At 44.7% G+C, this 14,955-nt stretch overlaps 1 protein-coding gene across 3 annotated transcripts in view; it reads right to left on the bottom strand.

Moving 5' to 3' along the window:
- Positions 1 to 441: 441 nt before the first annotated feature.
- The window catches only part of GRM1 (glutamate metabotropic receptor 1), a 328,195-nt gene continuing 313,681 nt past the window's right edge, over positions 442 to 14,955 (bottom strand). Inside the window, exons 9-10 of one of the 3 annotated variants that reach the window (XM_054570080.1) lie at positions 10,851 to 10,935; positions 2,952 to 3,061 (exon numbers count right to left, since the gene is read on the bottom strand). In XM_054570080.1, coding sequence (XP_054426055.1) covers positions 10,875 to 10,935 — 61 coding nt within the window. In that variant the 3' untranslated portion in view covers positions 2,952 to 3,061; positions 10,851 to 10,874. Of the gene's footprint in view, positions 3,097 to 10,850; positions 10,936 to 14,955 lie in introns of all 3 variants that reach the window. The other 2 variants (XM_054570079.1, XM_054570078.1) reach the window with 2 other exon arrangements.

Genomic DNA, 14,955 nt, shown 5'->3' with positions numbered 1-14,955 from the left:
GCCTCGAACACTGTAGTTGATATTAAATTCTGGACAAATTATGCAGCATATATTTAAAGATTCTAAGATGAGTTTGGGCTGAGAAATCAGCAGCTTCAACATGAAGAAAGCTTTTAAAATATGAGTGCACATAAGGCATAAACAGAGATCTTTAAAGGGGAAAGATTCATTCTACAAATAATAGAAATCAAAACAGCAAGAAAAAGCTCTTTATTTGGGGCAAGAGGGAAAGGCAAAAATGAAACAATTGGATTGTACATGCATGGATATTACATGCAGCAAATAACAAAAATGTAAAGAAAAGTTATGACAATAGAATTATAAGAATACATTGAAATAAAAATTAAAAGAAATAAAAAGTGATGAATAATTGAAGAAATTATGATCAATCTTAGAAGTTACTATATGCTTTAAGCACATAAAGCTCAAGTAGCTGTGGAAAATCTTTTTTAAAAAACCCTAAAATATCCTGAAATAATCTAAATACCATCATTTCAATCTTATGTTTCAATAATGACATGTGCAAGTTTATAAAACATACCTTGTTATTGTTACCCACAGTTCTTATAAACTTTCCATATAACAAATTTTCAAACCACTTCATTAATAACATATTCCCACATCATAAAATACTTGAAAAATAAGTTTCCTCTTAGAAGAGGAAGGACTGTCTGAGTAGCATATGTAAAACATTGGACCACAGCACTCAAACCTTCATAGAGTTCCTGTAGATATTGGCGACGATGGTATACAAAACATCATTGGAACATAAAAATAGCTATATCATATCAGAAAGACGATCTTCTAGTTGCAGGTAGATGGACATTACATTGCACAAATTTTATCATCACGTGTATACGAGGACACAAGTACACATCCACTCGCTAGTTACAGGGACTTCTGTGACAATATGAAAGTATTCTTTGTCATTAAACATTTAACTCGCCAGTGTTAGTTGCTATGAGTACACCATTAAATTCAAAGATGGATTTGTTTCTTTAGTATGTAGGAGAAACATTGGCACCAAATACACATACTGCATCTTAGAGGTTCAACTGGTAGGTATTATTTGCTACAGTAAATGGAAGGTAACAATTTTGCCACATGGTTTGTTCTCTGTAATTGAAGGGCAAAGGTGAGCCCCTTGGCACACGCACAAGGTAATCCACAAAAGATCTTCTGCCACTTTAAAACAGTCTCTTATTCTGACTTTCCCCTCAAATTGTCAGGAAGTGAGTATCAAATATGGGAAGATGATTGTGCTGATTTTGTTCAAAGACCCATGCTTATGTATTTATTGTCTTGCTTCTCATTGCATCCTTTTCTAGTATGCCTGATGTAGCGCTTTCTGGTGATAATTTTGCTCGTATTTCTGTTTTCCTAAATAGAGGGAAATCACAGAGCAGTGGAGCGCCCCTGCACCTTTCTCAAAGTGTGGTAGCAGGTTGGCACCGCGCCAGGAGCAGGTGAAGAGATGCCCCTACCCCGGCAGGTTGTGGAGCCTCCTGGGGACCAGGAGTCTGTGGTCCTGTCCTGGGTTGTCTGGGAGGTTCCGTGCTTGCCCCTCCTTCACCCGCCTGCTCTGCCTGACTCCAGCAGGCTCACCAGGAACACCAGAAATATCCACCAGGTTCACCAGGAATACCAGAAATACCACGAGGTGAACTCATGGTTACACGGGATTATCCTCATGTGCCGCCCCTTTCCAAATGGGCCAAGAGTATGTGGGCATGCATATCTACGCACAATTGTCCGAACCGGGGAGATCATTTTTGTCGATTTTATTTTATTGATTTACCTTTGTGATAAGTGTTACATACTACATGGGATTGTGCTTTGTCAGAATTCCCTTTCTTCCCAGAAAAGGCTTTGAATAATCCAAGAATCAGATTCCTCGCCCAGGTCACTTTTGGCTCGCTGAGTACGGTAAGTACTCTCTGGTGTCCCTTGCGGCGGCGGCAGCAGCCTTCGCTTGCCCTCTGACCTCGCCCTCCACCCCTAGGCTTCCCCCAGCTTTCTGCAGCTCCCCGGGGGCGCCGGCGCTCGCCCTCTCCTCCTGCTTTTCCATGTGGACACCGTCTCCTCCCCTACAGGGTGGAAGAGCTTTGCTTGTAGTCCCTCAGAATGACCGAGGCGTAGGTCACGTTGGGAGGGGTGCAGAGCACCGACTCGGACACGGGGGAGCTGGGCACCGAACTGCCGGAGGCCACGGAGTCGCGGAAAGGCGACGGAGGCGTCAGGGCAGGCGACTCCTCCGGGGTGGGTTTGCTGGCCGCCGCCGGGGGGTCCTCCTCCTCCTCCTCTTCCAGCTCGTCTTCCTCCGTGTTCCCCTCCCGCTCGTACAAGTACTCCTGCAGGAGCTTAAACCTCTCGCTGTCGTCCTCGTCGTCGTCGTCGTCCTCGGCTGCGGGGGAGGCGGGCTCCTCCCCCAAGGTGCTCAGCTGCAGCGGGAGCATTTGCAGGTGCTGCGGGGGTGCCGGGGGCGGGTACAGGGACCGCACCCCGTTCCCCGGACCCCCGGGGACTGCGAGCACAGCGTTGAAATCCGGGATCCCGGCACTGAAATTGTTGACCACTCCCTGCAGCTGGCCCATGAAGGATTTCGGCGGTTGCTGCTGCTGCTGCTGCTGCTGCTGCTGTTGCTGCTGCTGCTGCTGTTGCAGTTGCTGCTGTTGCAGTTGCTGCTGTTGCAGTTGCTGCTGCGGCTGCTGGAGGGGCGGGGGCAAGCCCTTGGGCATGGTTGGGTCGGCCAGAAACAGGGGGGTGTCCTCTGCTGTCAGGTGGGGCAGCAGAGGCGGGGTGCTCGCCGCGGGCACCTGTCGGTGCACGAGCATTGAAGGACTGCTGGGAGGGCTGAAGCCCACCGGCTGGGCGTCCTCCTCCTCCACGTTGTAAAGGGTCTTGGTGCTGGTATCTGAAAAGGTCAGGCTCTTGCCAGAGCCTTGGTGGCTTTTAGTGAGGGGCTTGATGACGGCTGTTTGGTTGCAGGCCGTCTCATTGGTCTTCACGTGCACAGAGAGGCGGTGCCACATGTGCTGTCCCTTGGGCACCTGTCTTCCACCTGGTTCAGACCATGACACAGACTTGCCATTAGAACTATGAATAAAATAGAGATGGATTTATTTGCAGATATATCATGCACACAGAATAGAATACATATAAATAATCATTTTTGCAAGCTCAGCTCAATGCACTGTGACTTGCCCTTTTACTGGCTTCCACACCCGCAACCTCTCCTTATTAGAGATTAAATGCTTAAAATTGCAATGACCACAGGTTGCAGTCACTGGTTCCATCCACCCCAAAACAAGGCGGGACATTTTGACCCTGGGAAGAGTTATAGGGGAGAAAACCAGCCTGTTGTAGAAGCAGCCTTTTTTTTTTTTCCATTTAGGTGTAAGTTTTCACACAGTTGTTACACAGTCTCTCACACACATAAACATACACATAGGCACTGTAAGGCAATGATAGAATTATGGCTCAGTGCAAGTCTTTAAAAGACTCCGAAATTGATGGAAGAAACAAATAAAAAATAAACGCTTAGTTACACATGAATAACAGAACACAGTGACCACAGCTCTTGCCTCCCTTTCTTCTTAGTCCCTGGAACAAATTAAAACCCACAGATAAAGCTACTTTCGTTGTCCTGCGGGGTTATAAAATACATCCTCTCAGCTGCCCATTCTGACATGCAGGTATTTCCTGTTACCCGAGCAGCATGCTCACACACATGGTACCTGTACGGAAGAGAAAAGAAGCAGATGACAGAAAACCCCAGACCCATGCTCCATTTAAGTGTCCCATCACTTTTTGACTTTCTTTTTATTTCCAAGCATTGCTCCTGACGCATGTAACAGATCACCACTCCCATACAGGCCCAGATACACAGCGGCTGGTTTGTGATTTTCACACTGAGGACTTTTAACCAGGTGTGTTGGAAAAGAGGCAGAACCAACATGCCCAGGAAAACACAGATGCCCAGACCCCGCGTTAGTCCTCTGGCATAGTTCGATACAAGTGAGAGAAAATTAAAATTCAGGGAAAGCAGAACTTACTGAGACAAAAACCCCTCCCTGGCCTTTTCCTGACGGAGACTCGTGGAAGGAAAATCCTAGGGCAACAAGAGCCCCCAACGTATTGGGGCTTCCCTCTCCTTGGGGCCTTCATAATGCCAACTGAAGGTAAGGTGACAAATGACATAGACTGTGTACAACATACCTACTGCAAATTCTATTAGGTATGTTGTAATGCCTCCGGGTTTGCTTTTGGATGCTTAGCTTATTCTCTGTACAACTTCTTAGCAGATGGTGGTACTTTACCCTAGCATATTCTTAATAACAACAGTGTTCATACTTAAATCAGGAAATAGTTTCTTCTCTTTTTCTAAGTTTTTTTCCCTATATTCATGGAAACAAAAAGTAGCACAATAATAATACATTTGAGACATTAAAAGGAATAGGTAAAATGAACATCTTTCAGGTGGATGTATAAAATACAGATTATTCTGTATTACATACAGTCTTTTGTTTGAAAAAAGTAGGAAATGATCAACATTTACTATAATGGCTTATTTAATCATTTTTAAAATACAGGAATGAATATTTAAAAATTATATGTGAATGTCACATTTATGATGAGGGTAGTGTTTCCACATTTTATATTTTATCATTTGAAAAGTGAAGTGAGTCAAATAAGTACATGTTCTTATAAAAATTCTGATGTCCACTATAGGAATTCTGGATATAAAGGTTCTCAAATAGATATACTAGTGAAAATTTTGGTCTCATTATTTGGGGAAAGAATAGTTTCTCCATGCATATGATTATCTATGCTGTGTTTTTTCATTGTCTAAAAAAAAATCATCTCCAAACTATGATATAAAAATTAACTTCTCTTAAATATACGTTTAATATATTCCCTGAGAATGTAGAAGTGCTTGTAAATGCAAAATTCCTGACTCATCGGTTCCCACACTATCTTGTTAGAATAGCTGACTGTTTTCTGCGTTGAGCACACCGAAGGGCTGGATGGTGGCGTTCTTGGCAAGAACAGGCAGCCGGCCAGCCAGCCAAGGACGAGGCCAGAGTCAGCTCTTCCTCTGAATTAAAAACTGTAGGTGCATTCGCCTCCCACTTTCATCTTTCTCAGTCTCCTCCACCCACCCTACTCACACTGTTTCTCTCTACAAACAGTCAATACGCATCTTCTGGAAAGGGTAAAACTTCATATTTGCCTCTTGCCTTGCTTAAATATGCTTTATTTAGTGTTTCATCCAAACTTGATGAGTTGCATTCTTTTTCAACTGCAATAGAAACACTTTTTCCTTCCAAATGCCTGCTTCTCAGTATGCACTTGGAAAATCCTTCAACTAAAAAGATGCCTTGTGTCTTCATTTAGTTGTGTGTGTGTGTATGTATGTCTGTATGTGTTAGAAAATAAAAAACACTAACTTGAAAAGATATACGCACCCCTGTGTTCATTGCAGCACTATTACCAATAGCCAAGATACGAAAGCAACCTAGGTGTCTATCAATAGGTTAATAGATAAAGAAGGTGTGGTATATACAGAGTGCAATATTATTCAGCAATAAAAAAGTATGAAATCTTGCCATTTGTGACAACATGGATGAACCTAGAGGGGTTTTTGCTAAAAGAAATGTCAGACAGAAAAAAATAGATATTGTATGATTTCACTTATATTGTGGGATCTAAAAAAAAACTAACAAACAAAATAGAAACAGACACATAGGTATAGAAAACAAGCTGATAGTTGCCAAAGTGGAGGGAGGCAAGAGGGTGGGAATAAAAAACTCACAAAAAATATAAAGGCTTTGAGGAAAATAGATAGATAAATAAATAAATAAATAAACAAATAAAAGTCGCTTGAGAGCAAATCTTCAACTTCAACCAGCAAGCTTACAAACCCCAACAAAGCATTGCCCTGGCTTCCACATATCATAGCAAAAAGGCATCCTTGTATGCCTGGGACTTAACTCACTCACACAGGTTGTTTTCCTCATTGCTCAGGAATTCTATGTGGGACTTTTTTAAAATCGTGCCCTTCCATGCATTAAAGGTATTACCAACTGTCTTGCAGACAGACATAATCACAACTGAGTTCTGTTTTAATTGGATACCATTTTTATGATTCTGGTGGGACATCTTCGTTGGTCAAAATTCACAGCTTTCCTTCCCTTCAGAGCTTTGTTCCCTGTCTGCCCTTAAGTACTGTTTAATTAAGAAACAGCTTTAATACCCCAGGGCATTTACCAGATTAAGAAAATTAGATTAACTTTTTTTTTCAAGGACAAAAGATATTGCTTTCTAAAATCCAGAGACAGTGGAGAAAATGCCTCCTCTTGTAGCAAGGGCAGCACCGAGTATCAACTTTGGTCCCTGGACTAGTTATTCCTAACCTGTGGTCCCCAAAGAGCTTGAATTGTCTGGAATTTAGGTGGCGGACCAGAGGCGTGGATCCATGGAACAGGCTGTCAGGTTCCCAGAGGGCCGGGAGGTGGTGTGGAGACCGGAAGGGGTTAGCCAAAGAACAAATATGCATTTATACGTAAGCCATGGACAAACTGTGGCGAAGGCAAGGGCGGGGTTGGGGGTACTTGAAGAGCAGATGGATGGGGGAACCGAGAGGGAGGAAATGAGGGACATCTGTAATTGTATCAACGATAACAAATAAATAAATAAAAATCTTATAAAGAATATACCTGTGGATCAAAAAAATAAGCATTGTTTTAGACTGAATCAATCATTTGTTTTTGTAGATTAAGCACTGTTATTTTTAAATGCATGCAAATGCTCTTATGATAAAATGTACTGCTAGATACGAGTGTAACTGAATTCTGAGGAGGGTTTTTTTTCTTTGTATCCTCTGTTCAAGTGGGGCCACTACTAAAAGTACAATTAATATCATACATTTGGGTGAAGGTTTAACAACCATTTTGGGGTGGAAAGCAATTAACCCACTTAAAAAGTTGGGGGACCCATTGCTGTGATAACAAGAGAAGAAAATGAATAAAATGTAGGGCAGCAATTAGGAATAAATGCACTATAAAAATAAGATATTATCATGAAATAAGACTTTGATATGATTTCTAGATAACTTCAATACATTGTGTTTCAGCCACCAACTTCTCCCTTCTATTATTTGACTTCACTCAGTTTCTTAGTCTTAGGAAAGGCACCCTGGTCTAGAAACACCACATATTTGACACACAGCATCCCATCCTTCTTACTCTAACTCCGCAAGACAGATGTCAGGCCTAAACTACTCTCATACTGAGTTTAACTGCAGTGGCTTTTGGCATTGACTACCTCGGGTGGCTCAATATTTTTACTGATACTCGGGTTATTAGAGGAAACCCCTGTGAGGCCTGAGAGGAAGGAGGGGAGAGATCCACTGATGTGCACAGAGCTAAGCAAGCCTGGGGCTGCGGTTTCAGCTGCAACAGGCTTGGGGCCTTGCTTTGGTTTTTCCCTTCATTAGTTAAGTATTACAATCCCCCCAAACAGAAAACACAATATTTACAGCACTGTGGAGAATAGTTGGAAGTGGGTGGTGTAAACAGATTAGTATCTCTCTGGCATTCCAAGTGATACTGTTTCATTTGTTTCAGTAAGTACTAGTTACATCTGCCGAGCACTGCTGCTCTCTGCTCCGGAAAGGTCTGAAACAGGAATAACAGTGGGTGGGTGTTTGAGATCAGGAGGAAGGCATCCTGAACAAGCTGCCTGAGGGGGAAGCTCACACAACACCTGTCTCCCTTCTGTCCAATTTAAGTCTTTGCCACTAGGCTTAATAGCTTCCCGACAGACGTAAGGATGGAATCCAGAGAGCCCGCAGACGCAGATGAGGAAAGGCCTTTGCATAAGGAGGGAAGACACTAACCGACGAGGTTAGCGTTTGTTTCCTCTGAAAATGAAATTGGAAATAGAAAATGTGACTGATTCACAGTGTGGAGAGGATGGCTCACCAAGTTAGGGAAACAAACCCAAGCCACAGGCCTGAGGGCAGGTCTGCTGTGGCCTTGCAGCTATGGCTGGGACGGGAGCCTTTTCCGGGAGAGGGTGGCGCCGTCTCAGCGGAGACCCTCGCATGACCTCACCTCGACCCGTTCAGCCAGCTGGTGCCAAAATGCAGTGTGAGCGGTGCCGCCTGTAGGAACTACCTGCAAACACCTGCATCGGACAACTGTTTTCCCAGGCAACCTCAAGTTCATCTTCAGTACAAACAGCTCCCATGGATTTCAGTTCCACTGGTGGAAGGCTTTCCAGAAAAACCTGCAGATTCAGCATGCGTTCTCTGGGAGCCCATCTGAACATGATTGAAATTTCTCACCTTTTGACTCACCATTAGTTGTAAGGCAGAGAATCTCTGAATGTGTTATTGAAGACAAATGCTTTTTGATTACATGAGAATTTGGCATTTCTGCAGATATTAAATCTTAAAGAGCATTGTGAACTTTATCCCTCTCTTCTTTGTTTCTAATCTCATCATATGCTGATCAGAGAACTACTTGGCTTGCTGAAATTTACCATATTACAAAGTCTACATGCACAGTCCTCCTTTAAGAATCTTCCGATCAATCACAGTCAATATCCTAAAGGTATGTGATACAGGGTACAAGACAACACAAAGGAAATTAGTTTGTCTTTATTAAACCTGTACTTTCTTCAATTTATGAATAAAGAAAATTACCTCAGCAAAGTCAACAAAGTTGGGAAGGCCCCATAAACTTTGTCTGGGCATAGGGTCCACTCTCTTAAGAAAACTGACAAATTGATTTTGAGCTGAGAGCAGAATTTCAATGGTTACTAAACTTACCCTAAGCTCATTTTAAATACCCTTTGGTTCAACATAATCATGACTACTGGCTGATGAAAGAAATTCTCAGGCCAAAGTTTACTGAAGACATCAGATTGGTACAGGAGCATTGTTTTAGCAGCAGTATACCAAGTGTAATTCTATTCCTCCAGATGTATAGATGAGCTTAGATGAAAGGACGTCAGGTCAGGCATGATCATTGCTCGGTGGCCCATGCTACCAAACCTATAATTTACACAGCAAGCCACCTGATGCTCTTCAGCTCCCCCTGGAAATGCAGGGCAGTGTCATCGCTCTGCGGAGATGCTCTCTCAGACGCAGGACTGCTCTCAGCAGACCGAGTCGGCAGCTCTATTTCCATCACTAGGCCCTTTGCCTTCCTTGTTTACAAAAGCTAAGGGATCTAAAGGTCACAGAGAGAGCATATTTTTCTTTTTAAAAAAATTTTTCTTTGCAGGAACAACCAAGGCTAAAAATAGCCAGTCTCAGTCTATGGTGCATAGCTTCTAAGCTACAAGCATCTTCCTTATCCTGTATAGTCTCCAGAAAGAAAGCTTGAATAGATCCTGATTTGGAAGTTCTTAAAACCAATCTGCTAGACTTGCTGACTGTTGCATTCTTATTTGCCACCTACCAAGGCGGTACCCGCTTTCAGCCTTTGTTTTTAGGCACTCACCTTTGTGTCGTGAAATGCTACGTGACTCTCCTCTCTCTCTGGCCCAGCTGTCATGACAGGACAAGCACATTTACTCTTCCCATCTATTCCTTTTGACAGGCAGCCAGCAGTTGTCATAATCAGAACCTCCTTGCTGTGTCCTTGGCCAGACTCAGCCCCTGGTACAAGAAGCACTCAGTGCTTTTTGACTTGGGAGAACCACAGAGAAGGCATCCAAGCTGCATGGAGCGAGCGGCTTTGAACTGTAAATGCAGGAGCCTTCAACCACCACCTGAGACATGCTGACATGGCTACCGTATTTTACCCTCTGAGAGTCAGTGTAATTCGGCTGAGACCACACTCTTCCTATATGGGCTTATTTAGGGACTAGGAGAGCCCAGACTTCCCAATGCACTCCACTGAGCAAAAGGAAGGGACACGAGGGCCCCATTCACCAGCCTCCAAGGCCAAGTTCAGTAGCAAATATTTGAACAAATTGGGCCCTTCTCCTCTGAAGAGCAATTCAAGCCACAGACAGCTCATCAATGGGCTCCCTCCTGCTGCAGGAATGTGTACCTTTGACTCTCCCAGGAGTTTGAAGGGCTGTAAAGGAACAGCTGAAAATGACCACAGACTCCGTGCACAATGAATTGAATATGGTCTATGTTCTTTTGATAACTTAAAGAGACACTGTCAAGATCTAAAGGTCAAAAATTGGACCAAACATGCACCATTTTTATCAGACAGGGAAAATCTGATAAAAACGCTCAGAATTTGGGGAAAACAACTACTTTGCTTTTTGTAAAACTCACTTTCTGTGGGGCTCACAAAGCCTTTGTTTTGTGCTCCCCAGGGCGTGGCAGGCACCCAAGAGCAGCTCCGGTGGGCGCACAGCCCCTGCAATGGGCCTTATGGACCTCTCCCATCATTTCAAGCGTGGCTTTTGCTTTAATGCAGACAGGACCATTTCAAACATTAGTGCAACAGCAAAAAAGGCAGAAAAAGAAAATAAAGCAAAAAAGCTCTGTTTGCCAAGGAGAAGCTGACAACCTTGTGAAGGGGGAACATTCACTTTCGAGCTTGTGAGTGGGAGTCACAAACAAAAGTGAATCTCCAGAATCGGGAAAAGTGTTGCATCTTGCATCGAAACATAAAAAAAGCGAAAAGACTAACGACTTGACAGTGTCCTTTTAAGAACGATGGACAATCAAATTAAGGCAGTCGTGCAAACCATGGCACGTAAATGACTCCTCCTTCTGAATGGCATGCACCACATCTGTTTCCATGTTAGAAAGTGGAAAAACCCAGGAGAGAGAAAGCAAGGGCAAACCACTCTATTTTCCATGCAGCTTCTCTTACACATTCACTGCAGTGTGGGGGTTTTCAAAGCTGCACATGTGCCGACGGACACTGGCTGGTGGGCGAGAATTCTGGCTGCCTCTTCCTGAAGATGGAAAAGAAAAAGACACTCAGTGAGCGAGTGGTTATACACGTGGCTAGATAAGGCGGTTACACCAGTCGGGCGGCCTGGCTCCCGAGGAGGCCGCCGCCGCGTCCTCTCTCCCTCCGCGTCCTGTTGCCTCCTTACACAGGGCCCTTCCTTCCAACCAGGCCCGTTTCTGAAAGCCCCATCAGTGGAGTGCATTCTTTTCTTTTACCTGGTGGGAACACGTCTTCCCAAGTGGCAGCCGTTATTCTGTTCTGTTTGCCTCTGCCCGATTTAGCTCCTTCCCTCCCCTCTGGACACCTCCTTTTACTCCCAGGGGTGGTTCGTGGATTCTTATCCTATATTGCAACTGCTAATTTGCCTTCACATTATGTTATCATAAAAGCGTTTCTGTCGCTTTATATAAAGTCACACTTGTCTCCTGGCCTTCACGAGGTGGAATCTGTCTAATGGTAGAGAGGAAGAGGGTGGCAAGAGACTGAAGGAGTCTGTCGCAAGGGGCAGATGTCACCTCCTTCCTTGGTTGGATGTCACCTACGGAGCATGGAGGGTGACCTGTCAAGTGGGAGGAGCACCGACTGGACGTGACAAGGATGGAGGGTTGTCACGGACAGTCCCCTTTTCCATCATTGGCTGGAGCGAGAGTAAGTGGGTTTCCCATGAGTTATGTAGCACTTCAGAAGGTAGTGGGATAAAGCCATCTTCTTGTCACTCCACATATGAGGGCTGCCAGTCACAGAAAAGAACTTTGGAAACAAGATGCTCAAGGGGAACCATCAGCAGATACTGTGGTGACGTGGACGAAGTTGGCTGAATTGGGGAGAATCGCCCATATTAGGGAAGTCTGCAAGGATGAAGTCCCCTCTGGGGCTCCCCCAAACCCACAAATGTTCTCTAGGAAGCAGCACTGGATCACCTACCCCACGTTCTTGGTGACAATGATCCAGTGTCAATCAGAAGAGGACCACAACAGCTCCAGCAAAGTCAAAGACCTTTGTCGTCTCTCCAATCTCTTTTCCCATCAAAGAGAGAGAGGAGGGAAGAAGCAGGAGGAGAAACTCAGAAGGGCAGGACGCAGAGGTGTTGTAAGACCAGACCATGCCCCGTCCCATCCCAAGTCTTTCAGGCTGCGGCCTGACATGCTGGGAAGTAGAGATATCCGTTTGAAATTTGACTCAAGAATACACTAGAATAGCTTTTTAATACCTTAAAGCAAGGAAACTGATCTGAATGTAGAAGGTAGGAAAATTTTTTTTCCCCACAGCATAGCTGAAGTTAAGAGAGCAAACAATAAAATTGATCAATATGTGTATTTCCAGTTTGGGCCATTCAATAAACCATCTGCAAGTGCATGATCTACCCAGAACAATTTGAAACTCCCGTCTAGAGATTAGAACCTGAGATACCTTGCTGTAACTTCTTTACCCCTGCAGGAATCCATTTATTTAAGGTCATTAGACAAAGAGGTATTGTCTGCTATTGAACTTGTGAAAATAATATGCTTCTGACCTTTAATATGTCCACCTGCATTTACAAGATCATAAAAACAATGAAAACAATAGCAAGTTGAGGGCCAGTAACAAAACTGTGAATATGACGTTCAAATATATAAAGAAAATTATCAGTAAGAAAGAGCATTTAACCTGTAAAATAATAGGAAAACAACTTCATTTTTTTATGAAAAAGGCAGAAAATACACTGAAGGCATTTGGCTTTGCCTTGCTAACCTGCTGGCATCCCCTTGAGTCCTCTAGCTTTTCCTTTAGACAAGGTCAGTGTGGGGCCTGGTCCAACCCTGCAGGGCTGGCCTCACCAGCCTGGGACTAACGCAGACACCAGGTCCCTTATCAGAAGGGCCCCGGTCTTGAGGTTTGGGGCTCCATAGTCATCCTTTTGCAATTCGTAATAATTTTATCTTGTAATTTGTACGTTGTAAGTGATATTGGAAGGGTAAACGGAGCATGCACTGGGGACATGGAGCCTCAGCTCAGGCACAGCCCTGCCCCCACCCCCTGAATTCCCCACACAAATTTTTGGTTTCTTGCTCTCCTGCCCCGGGGACCTGAGTCAGCCTGGTCTCCCACTACCTTCTCTTGCCCTGGGATCTCTGCCACCTTCCCTGCCAGCAGGGGTCTCTGGGCACCACCGGGGGAGATCCAGGTTGGGTGCATGTGTCCTGTAGAATCTGGAGGAAGTGAATGGCCCAGGCCCTCTCCTTCCGTGACTGGTAGGGCCACCGTGCCTTTGGTCAGCAACGCCACAGGGCAAGCCTCTCTCCCATCCTCGGTGCTGGTATCTTGCAGGTCTGTGAGTTGTTGCAATGACCTTGGGAGTTGCTCTCTTCCAGCGGCTGGAGCAAGGCTCTCAGGAAGGGAAGGGGAGATCCCTGGTTCAGTTTCCCAGTGGCATCTGCTCAGCGATTGGCTGGAGGGGAACCTGGCAGTCGGAGAAGCGTGGAGGCTGAGGCTCCCAGCAGGGTAACACTTCACCTGTCAGTACCCCCAAAAAGGGAGCATGACTTTCCATGGCAAATAAAACACGCCCTGGCAGGTCAAGAAGGAAACCACAGAAGCAAGGGAAAGCTTCATATTTTAGTACTTTTAACGCCTTTCCCTTTGTGTTTTGAATGTGGGCCCCACGTTTTCGTTTTGTGCCGGTCTGCGCAAATGATGTAGCTGGCCCTGTGTGCAGGGATGCAGGATGGTAAAAACCACGCAGGAACCATTCATGCGAGCAGAGTGCGGCGGGGAGCCCGGTGGCCTCTGCCGCTGACCCGGAATCGCTCCTGCAGGGAGTGAGGAGGTCCGTGGCTCCTTAGGGAGTTCCAGCGGCACTGACCGTCAAACTCCGCAGAGTAACTCGAAGCGATCCCTAAACCACCTTAATTAACTTGGGATTGAAGGGGCTGGGAAACTAAGCATCGCCTTCATGGCGCCATTTCTGAAGAGTCTGACTTTTCACTCTGCGGAAGTGAAATGTAAATGGCCTGTGCTTGCAGACAGTGCTTTTGTAAAGGGAGTGGTTTATGGAAGGTTACAGGCCAAGCCTTGCAAGATCCGATGCCAGAGTGGCCAACTGCATAAAAACTGGGAGAAAGAGTGTGGCTTCGGAGTATTTTTAGCAATTGTAAAACCATGTATTTAACCAGCCACAGATTCCGTGAGCCGGAGTAAAAGCTTGGAGGGAAAATGGAGCATATGGGGGCTTGTCAAATATAAGTCCCAAATCTGTGCTTGAATCTTTTGGCAGAAACTGTGGATTTAAAGAAACCCCGGAAGTTTAGTTAGAAAGATTCCTCTTCAATTTCTTCTGAAAGCATAAAGTTTGTTTTTTCTTTCTTTCTTGTTCTTTATTTAATGAAGAGTCACTGCTTGTTATAAACTCATGGATTGTGCATAGCTTTTCCCTCTGATCCCATTGTCTAAATAATGTGCATTGTTTGTTTTTTTTAAATACACACTTTGAGTGTACTTTGTTTTAATGTGTTCTTCTCTTTACTGCAGGTTGCCCTTACATCAGTTTCTCTGCTAGGAATTACTCTTTACACAAACTTGAATACCAACAAGTTTTGCCCATCAGAGCACAGCAATAACATCTATGGACGGACTCAGGAGACCGGGCATTCTCCAACTGTGTATTTTCCCCTTTCACACTCAGTTCTAGCCTCCCTAAAGAAGGGCTATTGAAATAGTGCACAGACAACTCCCAAAGAGCAAAACTCTATCCCAGCATAAGCCACCACTATGGATGCCTTTCCTCTGAAGGATGGGGTCAAAAGCAGAGATAAAAGGCCCAGAGGTTTTACATCTCAGTGTGTATTTAGATGAGGCTCATTCATAGCCTCTCAAACTTCGCTACTCATGGACTTCAGCTACTTTCCTTATTTAATATCTGGTGCAGAATAAGCGGAATTCTCTTTGTTCTCCGGATTTTTTTTTTTTTTTTGCAGGCAGCATTAGTGACATTGAATGGACGTGTCAGCAACGGGCGCAGGCCGGGCACGCAGTCAAGTTAGCT

Source organism: Pteronotus mesoamericanus, unplaced genomic scaffold (genome assembly GCF_021234165.1).
Source record: "Pteronotus mesoamericanus isolate MK-2021 breed Mesoamerican mustached bat unplaced genomic scaffold, CSHL_Meso_final contig_20, whole genome shotgun sequence".
Taxonomy (NCBI): Eukaryota; Metazoa; Chordata; class Mammalia; order Chiroptera; family Mormoopidae; genus Pteronotus; species Pteronotus mesoamericanus.
This window is presented reverse-complemented; position numbering and strand designations above follow the sequence as displayed.